Source organism: Dicentrarchus labrax, unplaced genomic scaffold (assembly GCF_905237075.1).
Source record: "Dicentrarchus labrax unplaced genomic scaffold, dlabrax2021, whole genome shotgun sequence".
In the NCBI taxonomy this organism is placed as follows: Eukaryota; Metazoa; Chordata; class Actinopteri; family Moronidae; genus Dicentrarchus; species Dicentrarchus labrax.
In genome coordinates, this window is record NW_026136705.1 from 20030610 (window position 1) to 20045955 (window position 15346).

Below are 15346 nucleotides of genomic sequence, written 5' to 3' on the forward strand. Positions count from 1 at the left end.
ATCAGCTGTTGACAGACCGGAGCTCCCTTCAATCTCGACCTCCGGTGCTCCGTTCATGCTCACTCACCGAGTCTCTGCTGGCGCTGTGGCCGTTTTTAAACGCACATGCTGTTTGTCGACCGCCCGGTAACGGAGCCTATGCTGCCATGAGTGCTTTGTGTCGCCTGATCCAGCGAGGACTGCTGAGCGGTCGGCCGTCGTGTCGCCTGTTTCCCGGACAGCAGGATGCGTGCGGGGGGGCTCCCACGGTCCGGGCGGCGAGCTCATCCAGGTATCCCCGCTAGCTACCCGGCTAACTGATGCCCTCTGTCCGCCTGAGCTGTTAGCGTGGCTGCGGCGGAGCGAGGGTGGACATGACACCCCTGAATATTTTTGTGTTTGTTTTTTTTTTAAAAAAAGCTGTGTCACCATGTTGTGTATTTGCCATCTTTTATCGAGCTTTAACTTGACACAGTTTATATAAATACATGACATTCAGACGTCTGGTTAGCAAGAGGGTTAACCTGCAGTTGAGCTATCAATCCATCACAGTTACAAAGAGGATTTTAGATATGGACTCTCTGTCCGGCTTCATCTTATTATTCGGTTATGTAAATAAAACGACCAATAGCTGTAATGCGCTGTATGTTATTCTATGCTGCATGTACGCTACGTTACCAGTTTATTAGATAAGCCTAGCTAAAATGAATGCTGTCTTAATACAACACCCATTTAATAAATGCTAGCTCCATTAATGTGACACACACTGCTTGTAGAGAGGGGTTTGTTTCATCCTAATGTAATATGGTGTGTATGTTTTGTCCACACAATTTTTAGACACAATATTAGAAATAGGGCTGCGTGGTATGGTAAAAAAAAAACCCATCATATTGCGATTATTTTTGACCATTTGCGATATGATTCAGGATTAGTGGTAGTGATCATAGTAAAATCATGATTGTGTGACATTTGTCTGGGTCTGTACAGAACAAACATGGTTTCTTAAATGTGGAGAATAAGATTTGTAGGCCAGGTTCATCTCTGCAGCACTACAGTACTACTATAATGCTGTTTGATGCACATTTAACCTTTTTCTTACATCAAAAAAACTGCAGCTTATGCGATTTGGATATTGCACTTTGCCATATTGCAGTGATAATAATTGTGCAGCCCTAAGAAACACCTCTCAGAAGGTGAGATTTGTTGCTGGACTGCATTAGATTTAGCTATGTGTACCTAATAAACAGGCAACTGAGTGTATATGATGGAAAGAGGTTAGATGTGTGCCCAGGTTAATGCAATCCAGTGTATTAGTAACATTGCAAACCATAGAGGGCTGAAATTATTAGTTGATTAATCAGTTAATTGACTCACTAATAAGATAGCTAATAACTAGGATACTTAGGATAACTAATTTCTCTGTTTTATATCATTGTACATGTATTATCTCTGGGCTGCACAGTATGATTAAAAACATCTTATTGCGACATTACAATTGCACGATTACTGTGGGAATGATAATGTTTGCATCCCACGTTGAATTTTTACTGAAGAACCTATTAAAATCATGATGATGTGACATTTTTGGGGGGGTCTGTACCAAAATAACATAAATCTGGAGAGTCAGATTTGTAGGCCAGGGTCATCTCTTCGGGGACTAAAGCACTTTATTATGATGCTGTTTAATCACACATTTTACATTTATCAAAAGTAACTAACAGATTAATAAGTAATAGCGCTGACAAAATATTAAAGCTTCACAGAGACCATTTTTAATCAGGGCTATTATATTGCATTGTATAGGTGACAATATGATTGTGCCCCGTTACATTAACATCTGCAGAGGGAAATATTTAAAATCACAATGAAAGAATAATTATTTTCCAGTTCACACACTACTGCTTGAATAATCTCTCCTGATATCCTGTTTGAATGAGATGCAATTTTCCCTCCGTGAAAGCTTCACCAGTTTGCAGAGTTTTATTACTTTTATTTATCACTGTTCCTGTTTAAGTAGTACTCACCACAGACGTAACCGGGGAGATTTTAAACAATCAATCACTTTTTTTCCCCCCAGCCCAGTCAACTTGACCTATGATGTCTTCGATGGGAAAGGAGAGAGCACTCCCCTGGTGTTTCTCCATGGCCTTTTTGGCAGCAAATCTAACTTCCACTCAATAGCGAAGTCCTTGGTGCAGCGCACAGGCCGAAAGGTAATGCAGCGATGAAGACATCTCACCTGTCTGTTGTTACATCAAAAACAATTCACCTTTTATGTGTCTGAGTTTGTTCTCAGTATCCTGACACTCCACCTCATACAAAAGCATGCATGGGAACATACAATCAACCAGTGTGCTGTCAGCCATTTGATACAACTCCTCAGCAGTCTGTTGTTTTGTAATAAATACTGATAGATAAAGAAACTCATCACCTCATGTGCACAGTGCAGCCTTTGTTTGTGCTGTCACTCGCCTGAGCTGGGGCCAAAAGAAAAACAAAAGTGCACGGCTGACGTAAACGTTTTTTCTGTTTCTGCTCTGTTGCTTCTTTCCCCCCATTCCAAGTGTCCTAACTGTCCTTTGTCTAGTTAGGTGCTGACTGTAGATGCCCGTAACCACGGCACCAGCCCTCACAGTCCGGTGCTGACCTATGAAGCAATGACCAACGATTTGAAACACCTCCTCGCCCAGCTGCGCATCGAGAAGTGCGTCCTCGTCGGCCACAGCATGGGAGGGAAAACAGCCATGACGACCGCCCTGTCGCAGGTTAGCAGTGAAAATGTCACCACGAGTTTATCGTGACGCTACAGCTGGATGTCAGCTGACCTTTCTCACTGTACATTCATGTCTCTCTAAACTTAATCCTCTGGTCTTCATCTTCCAGTTTAGGTTTCCCCCCAAATCTGTTCATCCACTCTTTCTTTTCTCTGTTTGTAGTCCAGTCTCGTGGAGAGGTTGGTGGTAGTGGACATCAGTCCAGCCCAGACATCCACGCGCACCAACTTCCGCTATTACATCCAGGCCATGCAGGAGGTGAAGATCTCCAGTGACATCCCACGTTCCACCGCCAGGCGGATGGCTGAGGATCAGCTCCGCAGTTTGGTCAAGGTCAGGACTCCTTTTTGATATGAGTGTTTAAAACAATGTCCACTGTTCTTCAGTTAATTAAACCTGGGATGTTAGTTTGTCAGGAGTGTATTTTATTTTGTCAAGTAGTAGTTTACTGTATCTGATATTTAAATGTGCAATAACTAATTTTGGCCACTTGGTAGCACCACAAACTTGACTGACATATTATCACGTAATGAAGTTCATATGACAAGCTTGTCAGCAACCAGTTGCCTATTTACACATCCAGGAATATTATTGTCATTCATTTAGAGTTGTGTTTCGGACCACCTGATGAATGTAAGACCAATATTCACTATGTTTTTGCTCTGTTTTTGGTCTCTACCAACTCTCTAGCTGCTAAATGCTAAATTGTGTTCACAAGCTAGTCACTAAATGTGTCTGTCTACTGTTAATGCTGAGTGGGCATTGTTCAGTCAGTTGTCTGCGTGTTCATCACTTCAGGCAAGTAGTCACGTGGTCCATTGTTAATATAAAAATATTTATTTTAGTTTCTTTCAAGTAAATTATTATTTTTTTTAAATCAGTCTAGTCATAAACTGTCCTTCCCTCCCTCAGGAGCGCTCGGTACGTCAGTTCCTGCTGACTAACCTGGTGGAGCACAATGGCCACTATGCCTGGAGGGTCAACCTGGAGGCCATCTCGGCACACCTTGACGATATCATGAGCTTCCCCAGCTTTAACACCATCTATGAGGGACCTACACTGTTTTTGGGTGGAGCCAGTTCTGCTTATATCAGGTATAAAATACCACAGACACAGATTGTTTATTTATATAGGGACTGATACATGTAGAATACTTGAATACTTGAAGAATACTAAATGCTACATATTATAGCATTAATAGGCTAAGCTTATTTGCAATGCTTATGTGCAAAGAACATAATAGATTACAATGGATTATATATATATATATATATAAGAAAATGTTTTAATTTAAATATATAAAACATTTAATAAAAGTCCCCAACTGGACTCTCTGGATCTTTAGAAATCAATTTTGATTACATATGCAATAAATGGAAATTACAAATTACCATAAATGTACCATTTAACTAGAAAAAATCCACCTCAACACCATAAAGTAACAGCTCTGTGTGTGTGAATGTGTGAACACTAGCTGTGTTTCACATATAATAAACGTGTTTTGTCTTTACTGTAGGGATGCATGATGCTGGATTTTTGCCAATATCTGATTTTTCCCAGTTCATTTTAGGCGATTGCAGATGCTGATATATACACATATCTTTTCAACCTAATTGTAGAGAACATCAAGTCTCTCATGTGGTGGAATTAACATATTATTGTGCCTTATTGTGAAGAGAAGAGGCTGCTGGCGTTGTTTCTTTTTGTTCTTGACAAACTTGTCGTAAGAAGAAGTAGATGGGAAATTAAATTTGCAGTGTTAAAGGAATGACCTACGGTGAACAATCACTGCAAATACAACTGTTTCGGAAACTTGATAAGACGTCCACACCGCAGACATACTTCGACGTCCTCTTTGGTTCATGCACCCTCGTTTTGGGTGGCACAGCAGTTTAGGGATGTCCCAATCACGTTTTTCTTAGCCCCCGATCCGATCCGAGTCATTAAATATTGAGTATCTACAGATACCGAGTCCCGATCCGATTTTATTTTTGATAATACAGTGCGCATTGCACACTTCAAGCTACTAAACATCTATCCATTGCTTGACAATTGAATAGCTCTGCATTGCATCAATGGACTGTTTGGTTTTGTTCATTAATGGCTCTTAATGGCTTTTTTGTTCGCTGTACTTTTGTTGCACTTGCTTGAGAGTGGTTTTATGTCTGATCGCTACCGCTCTCTCCTCCGAGCAGAAGGCAGCGTGTGAGCGCAGGAGCACACACACAGAGCAGAGTGGAGGAAACAATCAGAGAGTTGATGATGAAAACGAAAAGCTATAATGACAGCTGACGTAAAACAACAGATCGGATCAATAAAGCTCAGCATAGCCGATACCCGTCGATTAAAAAATGCCTTGATCAGTGCTGATACTGATCACTGAGCTCAGATTAGGACGTCCCTAGCCTAGTTACTAACTGTATAATTCAGCCGTCATCTTATCTGCATATTGAGAGAAATTGCAGATGCTAATGTTTAATTTTAAAGGCTTTATCAGCCAATACTGATGACATGCCAGCTCACTGTTCATCTTTTTCCTTTTGCCCTCTCAGCACCCTGTTTTACTTGATATTCCTCATTCCTCTTTCTCTGTGTCTTCACTTCTTATCCAGCTCCGACGATTACCCAGAAATCCAGAGGCTGTTCCCTAACGCTGACATCCAGTACATCCCAGACGCGAGCCACTGGATCCACGCAGATAAACCCTTAGATTTCATCAGCTCCATCATCTCCTTCCTCCAGTCCTAGCTGCCTCCTGCCCTACGCCTCAGAACTTTTTTTATGCTCTGCACCTCTGAGTGTCCAATTTCTGAAAATGAAGGTTAGAATTCAGCAGCTTCAGCAAGCGTGAGTACAGTCGTTAATGATGCTACTAAATGCCAACACTGGACCAAACCCACCCTTTTACAGCAGGCAGTTCTTACCTTCAAACAAACTTAGTGTAGTGTAGTTTAGGTGATGTTTTCTTTTGTTTAGTCTCTCTGCCAGACAGGTAGTGGTATTAGATTGGCTGGTTTTTAGGTGCATTTTCATTGAGTTTTAGATCGGTAGGTGGAAAATGTCTCCAGTGCAACATATAACGGGGCTGTTTTGGAGGTGATATACTAATCCAAAGAAACTCTCATTTGCACAGTGCTTTCTTTATGTTGAAACATTAATGCCAGTCTAATAGAAACATGGCTTTAGGCCAAGTACAATGTGGGATTGCTGAAGTGGACCAGCCGTAACATAGTTGGATATGAAAGTTTTGACAGCACTGGAATGAAACAAATACTGTATATCTGAGAAGTTCTTCTTGGAGAGATGTGAAGAATGAGCAAAGCAAAAAATTCACGGGGGGGAGTTTGGTATCGTGTGGGGAGGTTGGAGCTCCGCAAAGAGGCTGTAATACAGACTTTATGTGTACAGATGGTTTGTTGTAGAAACTTATTTTAATGTCGATAATATTATTTACTTTATTTCTCACGTCCTCTCCTCTGTGTCTCTGCTGTTCGTCAGAGATAAGGGATTTACAGGTCAGAGTTACTTTGTCATAAACCGAGGTCATCGAGAGCGCTTGTTATATTTTTATGTGAACATAATCCTATACGAAAACCAAGCTGAAACACTCAAATGCAGTATTCACAATCCGTTTCCTGAATATCTCAGGTTACAACTGGATATGCTAATTATTATACACTTATACTATTCTTGTGTCTGTCTGGCAATAAGCCGTGGTAATGTTGTTGTGTCTTTGTATTTGGTCAGTCCAATCAGTGTGTTTTGATGAAACATGTTTTAGAGATTTATTATCTATATCTCACTTATCTTTACAACTGAGGCGCAAAGCTATATGGGTATCTCACAGATATATGCTGCAACATTGTATGTTGTTATCTAATGGTAATAGTGTTAATATAATTTTTGTTTTCCATGAGTTTGAATAGTACAGTCCACAGTAGTGAAACTGCCATCTGTATGAATAAGCAGGGTGTTGTAAATTTGTATGTGCCTCTTTTGTCAAGAGCTCCTTTTCCATTTCTGTAAAACTTGATTTAAAAAAAAAACAAACTAAAAAACACTTTTATTCTACAATAATAACTAGCAGACTTTAGATTGGCAGCTGGGTTGCCAGTTATGTGTGAATTTTCTTAAAGGAAGCTTAACAGATGAGGGTATATCCCTTCATGGCGCTAGATGTTTACTACAATCAGTGTTTTATGTTCATTTGATGTGAATACAGAAGTCTAGAAGGCTTTAAATGACCAGAATTAAGTTGAGTGAAATTCTCCTTTATTTTATTCTTTTTGTAAAGCTGCAGTTAGTGGAGAAGCACCCCCTCGTCCTCGTCAACCACAGGACAGACTTGTCTTGTTGCACAATATGAATAGACTGTTGGGGGGCGTCGCTGACATTTGAATGCAGGCCCTGCTTCAGCTTGTGTAGTGTTGCAGTAGGACAAGAATATGTCAAAGGGGAACTCAGTGTCAACAATATAGAAAAGTGAATTTATTGAATCACATTGAAAAAGCTGTTTGAAGACTGTAATCATCTGTTCAGGATTGTATATTGTTTCACTATGAGCATGCCTTTTCTCTTGTCATCAGATGTACCTTTGCTGTGCTATATACGTCTCAATTTGTTGAACATGTTGCCACAATGTTGGCACGCATTATAGATAATGCCATATATAAATTTTAAATGTGTGCAAGATGCATATAGGTAGAGTGGATGATATACTATTGAAAATGTACAAACTAATATTATACAATAAAATGGCAAAAAATCTGCAACAGTGTGTATTCTTTTTCCTTTTGAATCTTGAAAATGCAACAAGCTAAAGTGCAGCTAATGATGGGTTGTAAGAGATGTAGTGACTCATCATAAACTGCAGTCTGACTCAGCAGGAAATGTATAAGAATTGAATTTATTTACAATATAACAAGTCAGGAAATTAAGTGTAAGGCATTTAAGTATTAAGAAATGACATGGCTCATTCATAATCACAGCTATATTTCATACATACAGTGAATGAGTCAAATATCCAGAGCACATTTCACAATGTTTTAAGACATAATAAATACTCTGTATGGTATGATTGTGTAATATATCTTTCCACAAAAACGTTAACCTCATCAAAACTTGTTAAAATTACTTCAACTTCTCCCTCATACAAAAAGAAATCCTGAATCTGTCAATATGCAAATATTGTTCCTTTCAAAAGTGTAACTACTGAACACCAGATGTCTCCTAATTCAGTGAAGAGTCCATTCTTGATGTAAGTTTCATGTAGAACAACAATTGACTTCCAAAACTGGTCGTGATCAGCTCGTATGTACATGTCCTGAACTCAGACTTAAGATGTAAAAACATCCTTCTAGTGTCAAACTTCATTCTGCAAAACACATTATTGACTCGAGGGGGACTTTAAATTGTTGCTTCAGAATGAATGTACTTAAAGTGCAAAGTCGTCACTGTTTCAATCAAGTGATACGACCTGGAAGCCACTGTGACCCCTGCCCCACTCTGAATCCTGCCCCGCTGCATCCTGGTCTCCCTGACGACTGGTCTTGTTCCTCTTCAGCTTGTCCCTCCAGTTGCGTTGGAAAGGGGTAGAAGGAGGCGTGGTTGGAGTTGGAGCAGCAGAAACTGCCGATCTGGAGACAAAGATCTGGCTTGAGTTGGTTGTGGGAGGCGCAGCTGTAGGTATGCTGGCCGGCCGCTGGATGGGCGGTTTGTTGTTTCTCCTCAGGATGCCCAGGCGGGAGGGCTTCTTCTGGGCCTGCTCTGCCTGCTGCTGACTCTGCAACTGCTGGTGGAGGATCAGCTGAACGTCCTCCTAAAGCAAGGAAAACAAACAGGCTGTCAGAGCACAAGAAATACTCACTTTAAAGAGATCTGCAACCTCAAATCTGCAAACAGTGAGGAGTGATAAGGGAATGTGGGAAAGAGATGTGTGTGGGAAATGTGGTTATAAGCCGGGTTTTAAATCAATGAGAGTGTGATCTGCTTTCAGAGCAGTGCACACTGAGTGCTACTGGGACTGTACACTGTATTAGGAGGGGAAGGGTGGCTTATCAGACGCAGCAGGCAACAATCTTGTCACTGTTTCGGGGCTTAATTTTTCACTAACTGTCAACTAGCTAATAGGACCAATATTCTGTTGAAAAGAAGTTGGCCTATATTATAATTCAAGTTTAAGTATATCTCAAATAAAAGGTGGCTGGAATATTCATCATTATATGTTTACCATACATTTGGAAATTGCTAATTCCACTTCTAGTGTGTGTTTTGGCGACTATTTTGGTTTATATTAGATTACACCATCTCAAATTCTTCATGCTTTGCCTCCTTTAGTTAGTTATAACATGATATATGATGTTATAATTTGAGATATTGTTTTTTAATTTACAGAAACACTGGATTTGTACACAGTACACAGTATCACAGGTATAGTGTGTGTGTTTCTTTGGTCAGTGTTGCATTTTAGAATTTTTTATATTAATATTATATTTATATATTATTATTACCTATCTTAGTTCAGCTTTTCCTATCCTTGTTTTTAGCTTTATGTCTATTTATATCTTCCTGAAACGTAAAATTCTGTGATTTTTATGAGAAGATACATTTTCAGATCACACTGACTGAAGTAGATGCTGCTGCTCCCACCAGTAAACTTGACAAAGCAAAGTGCAGTGTGGTTTTGGTTAGACGCTGCAGAGAGCCAAGAGCTCAGCAGATGAACACACTGGCCTGTGGCCGAAACACTGTGGCAGGATACCAGCTGGCAGTACTTTACTGCATATACTGAATGTAATGTGTGTGTATTTTAATTGTGTTTCACAGCTGAACACATTCTGTGCTCTGAAATTACACGTATGTACAAAACACTAATTATGTGTGTGTTGTGTTGTGTGTGGGTGTGTATACTGTGTGTCATACTTATTCTAGACTACTCACACATATTTCAATTTTCCTACTGGATTTTTTTGCACAATATTTACATTTATGTTTTAGCTATTAATTGTTAAACAGTCACACCCTCCCTTTCTACATTCCCTTTCCCAGTTTATTCACTTTTGTTTTGTCTCTGTTAAACATTAAACTCAACTCAGGTTTACCTTCCAGGCCTCAAGCTCCAGCGAGAGCTCCAGACGTTTCTGCACGGCCTCCAGCAGCTGATTGTTCAGCAACATCATCTCTGTTTTACTCCGCAGCAGCTCGGCCTCCATCGCCTTCTTCCTGCACAGCAGTAACAGAAAGAATGACACACTCCTCAAAATAGATCCTACGTCTTTCAACTTCCTTTTTTCCCCCTCAAATCTTTATTTGTCATTTAGAGGAGAGTGTGACTGTGTGCGTGATGTGTGCGTACTCACTTCTCTATGGCCTCATCTCTGTCACACAGCGCCTGCTGGAGAATAGCACTGTCCTCTGCTCCTTTCCCAGATTTCAGCTTTTGAATGAACAAACAGGAGAGGCAGGTTATGTTTTGTCACAAACTCTTGTTGTTATCAGCCTTTAACCTCACTGACTTCACTCTCTCTTTTCTTTATTTTAACAGGATTCGGATCTAATCGCACCCTAATACAGATACCTTGTGACTTTCCCTTACATACAGCAAATACCAAAAAGACTCACATTACTGATAAAGTCACTAAACCTGTCAGGCCACATAGCTGAACTTTAACACCTAATTGTCTGTCAGGGAAATAATGAGGGAAATGATTCATCGGGAGTGCACAAGCGTCTCTCACATGAGTATATATATATGTCTGTACAGTATTCAACCACTTTGTTGATAATATAAATTCCTTGCTGTTGTCCAAAAATATATTCATGACTCTTTTATAAATTGCAGGTGAAGTAATCTTTAAATAAGGCACTATGGATCAAGTTAATATAGTCAGATTTTAAATAGAAATTGAAAATAAAACTCAGTTTCTACATGTAAATATTTAGCCACCTTTGTCGCCTGTACACCTTTCCTTTATTTATATGTGCAAAACAAGCTTTCTTCTGGGTATCATGCCTACTAAAATAAACTCAAAATGAGATTGCAGGAGTAGGGTACATGATAAGAGTAAGGAGCTTTATTTGATTGTGGGTGTTGGCTTTCACCTGTTTGGTGTGGCTGATGGCCAGATGGCGGGCCACATTCTGCAGCTGGGCCAGGGCGGCATCCAGGTCGTTTTCACCATGAGCGGTTTCAAGCGGGCCAGACTCTGGCTCCGTCAGTGGGTGCAGCAGTCGCAGAACAGACAGGACCTCCTCTGTGACCTGGAATAGAAATAAATAGAATTAAATAATAATAATCCTGCAGAGCTGTGCAGGCATACACTACATCCTGGTGCTGTGTGTAACCTTTACCCTCTCTCTGTGTTGGCTCCAGCCAACTCCTTCTCTGCTCTCCTGTAGTTTGTCCACCTGGGCTTTAAGTTTGATGCTTCGTCTCCGAGACAGCTCCACTTCTCTGCGTACCTCTTTGAGCTGCAGAAAATAATATCACATCAGTACATTTTAACAACCAATTTCTTGCTGTGAAGATAATTGTAGGCCCGCACACATAAAGTGCTAACTCATGACACTTTTACACAATGTAAATAGAAACTGCTAATCTAGATTCCTGGTGGTGAAACTGTAGACAAGAAATCCAGTCGTACTGGCTGAGTTGTTATTCAGCGCTTACAAACACTGAAAATATGTACAAATGAACTCAATCATAGAAACATTCAAAGACACGCCAAGATAACAAGAACAATGGAAATTCTTAGACATAAAGTATGAGGCACAAAACATTTTCCATCATCACTGTTTCCATCTTCACACTCATGACCACAAATCAAGCCCTGTCGTCATCAGGTGACAGTGTCCTGTACAATCAATTTGTTCACTGCAAACTGAGGTTTACTGCGCTTTGACGTCAAACTCATTTTGATCATAATTCATTATGTTGAAGGCCATGATTTCTTGGTGGTGTTCTAGGAACAACTTTGTCTCTTTCATTTGTGCTTTCTGTAAATGCTTGGTACACTCCCGAGTGAAAGTCAGGGTATAATCCTCCCTGTATAACAGGTTTCATTGTTTGACAAGTCTGTTTGTAGCAGAATACATTTAAGTTCATGTCCTGTAAAACATGATGAACAATCTCACTCTCATTTTAAATGCACATTAAAAAAGACTGTTATCCTACCGTCTCTGAGACATGTCCCAGTGTCCGACGTCTGCCGAGAGTCCTTCCGCTCCTGATCAGGTCTGGTAAAGTCCCGTCTATGTAGTCCCTCTGCATGGAGCTCCCATTTTCACCGGCTGCTGATTTTGAGGAATCACCTTTCCCGTTTGAGGTCAGCTCACCTGGAATGTCTTTCTCCTCAGACAGTGAGTTGCTGCTGTCCTCATCAACCAGCTCCTCTTCACTCACATCTTTTAGATTCAACTCAGTGATGAGGCATGAGTTGTTAAAGGGCAGCAGGTCAGCACCGTGTTCTTCTGGGTCATCAGAAACCAAATCCTCTTGCTCTGTGACATCTTCAGGTTCCTCTGGATCTTCTGGTTCTGGTTGAGTCACAGAGACTTTTGCTTCTGGATGTCCTGGCAGAACTGTAGGTCGGTACGGTGAAGATAGGCTCCTGAGTGAGCCCGACTGTCTGTCCTCCAATCTGTTCAGGGAGGAGTAGAGCTGATCACTGGTGGTGATTCGAGGCTTCAGCCTCTCGTTGAGGGCTGAGAAAGACTGAGTATAGTCCATGATCACCTTGGTAGTAGTCGCAGGCAGAAGTAGAACCAATTAAACCACCTGCAGATACTGTCAGGTGATAAATAAACATGGAAGAGCGAGAGGAAGACAAAAAACCCAGAGGAGGGAGGATAACAACAGAATGTCTCCAAACTCGTTTTTCCAGAACGGTGTGCGTCCTCACAGGAACACAACATGACATGATGTGATGTCACTGGAGGCTGTGGCTTCATGTGGCCCGTCTGGGTTTTCTTCCTCCTTTCAGTCACTATACAAACACATGACGTGCAAACATACCACAGCTGCGGGGGAAGAAAGGGAGGAGGGCTTCTGATCCTTTGACACAATCAGATAATTCAGGCTTGACGCATGATGCCAAATTTAAACAGCTCTTCTACCAAGCAACTCAAATATAAAAAGCAATAATAATATTACAGACGGCGTCAAAGGCAGTTATACAATGAAGGCAAGTTCAATGTTCGGAGGTGGAAGAAGTATTCACACTAATAGCACACTGTGAGAGTGCTCCACTACAGGTAAAACTCCTGCATTCAAAACCTTAGGTAAAAGTATGTAAGTATTGTCATCCAAATTGACTTAGAGTTTTAAAAGTAGTACTCATTATACAGAAAAATAATCCCTATATATATATATATATATATAATATCAACAGATGCTTCTAGAACTGTAAAAACTGCAGTTTTCAGCTTTGTGACAAGGGATTTTCCAGCTTCTCCAGGGTTTTTTTTATTTTTATTTTTTAAGGTTAAGTAGAAGAAGTAGGAGTATTTTCTCAACCCACAAAGGAACACTTAATCATTAAGTTCATCTGAAATATTCTAATTTAAAATCACCAAGTTTGGAGATACATAGTTTTCACTGGCAGGAAAGTAGTCAGACAAATGTAAACTCTAAACGTATAATAATTGCCTCGAGGAGAAGTATTATAGAGTTGCATGAAATAGAAATACTCAAGTTAATACTTCACTTGGTACCTAAGTACAGTAATTGAGTAAATGTACTTAGTTACATTCCACCCATCTCTATGCCATAACTTAGAAGTCTTCTTCATTATTTGATTTAAAAAAGAACTTGTACAGCATCAAAACCACAGACTATTATTACACAGTTATCGCTGCGGCTTTACTGCTTCGGGGAAAACACCAGTTGTAGTCATTCCTTGCAGTTAAATAAAGAGGGTAATTTTTGATGACAAACCTCCCGCATACATGTGCAGAGATGAGTCAGTGACACATCAATACATTTTATTTTATAACTAAATACTTGCCGATGCCTTTGAGTTGCAGGAAGCATTTGATTTGATTTGAAGGTTGCAGACAAATTACAAATCAACAAACATTAAACAACTTGTTTCCTGTTATTTCCTTATTTCAGAGGGCCACATAATGTTCTGCAAGTTTCAAATAGTCATGTCAAAAATAAATTGTCATCACGTTTTTAAATGGCCGTGTCGAGTCTTCACTTAATGTCATGTTAACTTATTAAACTAACTTTAATTATAGACCTAGTCTTAGTCCTGAAGCAGCAGGAAGAAGTGGCTCACGTTTGTGTTGTGTGGATTTATGGTCAGACGTGTTATCTGTGTCCTTATTAAAGTGGTGTACTGAACCTTTTGTACTGCACAATTTGCACACTCTTTTGCAGGAAGTAGGTCACCACCTACACCATTCAGACAGGTGGACCCACTCTTCAAAGCAAAACTGTTGATTCTCCATTGTGATCTTTAATAATTTACATTTTGTACTAAATAGGTCAAACCTAATTAGTGTATGTAAGAAACCCTTTGTCTGTGCAAGTATTTATAGATCAGGCGCTATTGTATTATCACTCCGCAATGAAACAAACATGTCTCAACAAGTCATTTAGTCTTCAGCCTTCAAGACTTTCTGCCAGTGTGGTGAGAGTATATCACTAATACCCAGGGTTGTTTTCAGTCATATTTTAAGGATGATAGTTAATGACAGTACAGAATAAACTTATTCTGCAACTTCTCTGCAAGAAAATATATCAAAAAGAAGACTAACCCTTGAATTTTTTTTAAAACTGGTGGATTTAGATTCAAAACAACTGAAATATTGTCACATGATTTTTGTTGGTTTCAGTTTGGCATATTTTTATGATGTATTTTATTTTATTCTTAAATCCTGTTTATATGTGTATTTCATATTATCTTGTTGTTTTACACCTGTCTTCTCTTATTAACTGTTATGCCTTATGTAAATAATAATTAATATTAGTTAATAAAAGGTGCTATACAACTAAACTTGCCTTGATTGTTTTGTTTTTATTAAAGTAACTATAATTTAGCCCTTAAAGTTACTTCGAGGAGAAACTTCCTGGAGTCTCCGCTGGTTGCCTGGAAACATTAACTTCCTGGAATCTCTGACGGTTGCTTGGCAACTGCTCAGAGCCAAGGTAGGTGGTAGGTATATTTTGTTACCTCGACGAAGCTAGGCTAGTTGTTTACCCCGTTTCCAGTCCTTATGCTAAGCTAGTGTAAGCGCTCCACCAGAAAGCAAGTATGTCAAACTTTTGCTTTACCTTTTCTTCCTCTGTTGTAGGTTTGTAAACAAATCTTTAGGATGGAAGACTCTGCAAGCATCCAAAACACGAATGTAAATAAATAATAAAGTATAGCTGCATTAACAGTTTCACATGACGATACATATGTGGGGACCAAATGTGGGGATGTTCAGATTTAACACGTTTGTTAAGAAGAAGAATAAATTAGATGAAAAGTGATATTCAAAGTAATAATAATAATAATAATAATTCACAGACATTCAAAGACACGCCAAGATAACTGACAACTAACTGATAACTTATCTATGTGGTAAATTTTCAAAGTCTATTTTAA

The 15346-nt window shown here is 39.7% G+C and overlaps 2 protein-coding genes across 2 annotated transcripts; one reads left to right on the forward strand and one right to left on the reverse strand.

Moving 5' to 3' along the window:
* Positions 1–7525, forward strand: abhd11 (abhydrolase domain containing 11). Its single transcript, XM_051401379.1, has 6 exons — positions 1–271; positions 2057–2192; positions 2571–2744; positions 2916–3086; positions 3666–3847; positions 5366–7525. The coding sequence occupies exons 1-6, from the start codon at positions 147–149 to the stop codon at positions 5499–5501; spliced, it is 924 nt and encodes a 307-aa protein (XP_051257339.1). The 5' UTR covers positions 1–146; the 3' UTR covers positions 5502–7525.
* A 115-nt stretch (positions 7526–7640) lies between these two features.
* On the reverse strand, positions 7641–12690 carry bicdl2l (bicaudal-D-related protein 2-like). The gene is made up of 6 exons (XM_051401378.1): positions 11926–12690; positions 11103–11222; positions 10854–11012; positions 10112–10188; positions 9854–9974; positions 7641–8571 (listed from the first exon to the last, which is right to left on the reverse strand). Exons 1-6 carry the CDS (start codon positions 12478–12480, stop codon positions 8212–8214), a joined length of 1392 nt encoding a protein of 463 aa, XP_051257338.1. The 5' UTR covers positions 12481–12690; the 3' UTR covers positions 7641–8211.
* Between the last annotated feature and the right edge of the window lie 2656 nt (positions 12691–15346).

Bases quoted from the DNA above. Each gene is read 5' to 3' on its own strand.
- abhd11 (XM_051401379.1), top strand. From the start codon at position 147: ATGAGTGCTTTGTGTCGCCTGATCCAGCGAGGACTGCTGAGCGGTCGG. The intron at 272-2,056 runs GTATCCCCGCTA...TTTTCCCCCCAG, and splicing joins CGGGCGGCGAGCTCATCCAG to CCCAGTCAACTTGACCTATG. The intron at 3,848-5,365 runs GTATAAAATACC...CTTCTTATCCAG, and splicing joins GCCAGTTCTGCTTATATCAG to CTCCGACGATTACCCAGAAA.
- bicdl2l (XM_051401378.1), bottom strand. From the start codon at position 12,480: ATGGACTATACTCAGTCTTTCTCAGCCCTCAACGAGAGGCTGAAGCCT. The intron at 11,223-11,925 runs GTAGGATAACAG...TATTTTCTGCAG, and splicing joins TGGGACATGTCTCAGAGACG to CTCAAAGAGGTACGCAGAGA. The intron at 10,189-10,853 runs GTGAAAGCCAAC...TTCATTCAAAAG, and splicing joins CCATCAGCCACACCAAACAG to CTGAAATCTGGGAAAGGAGC.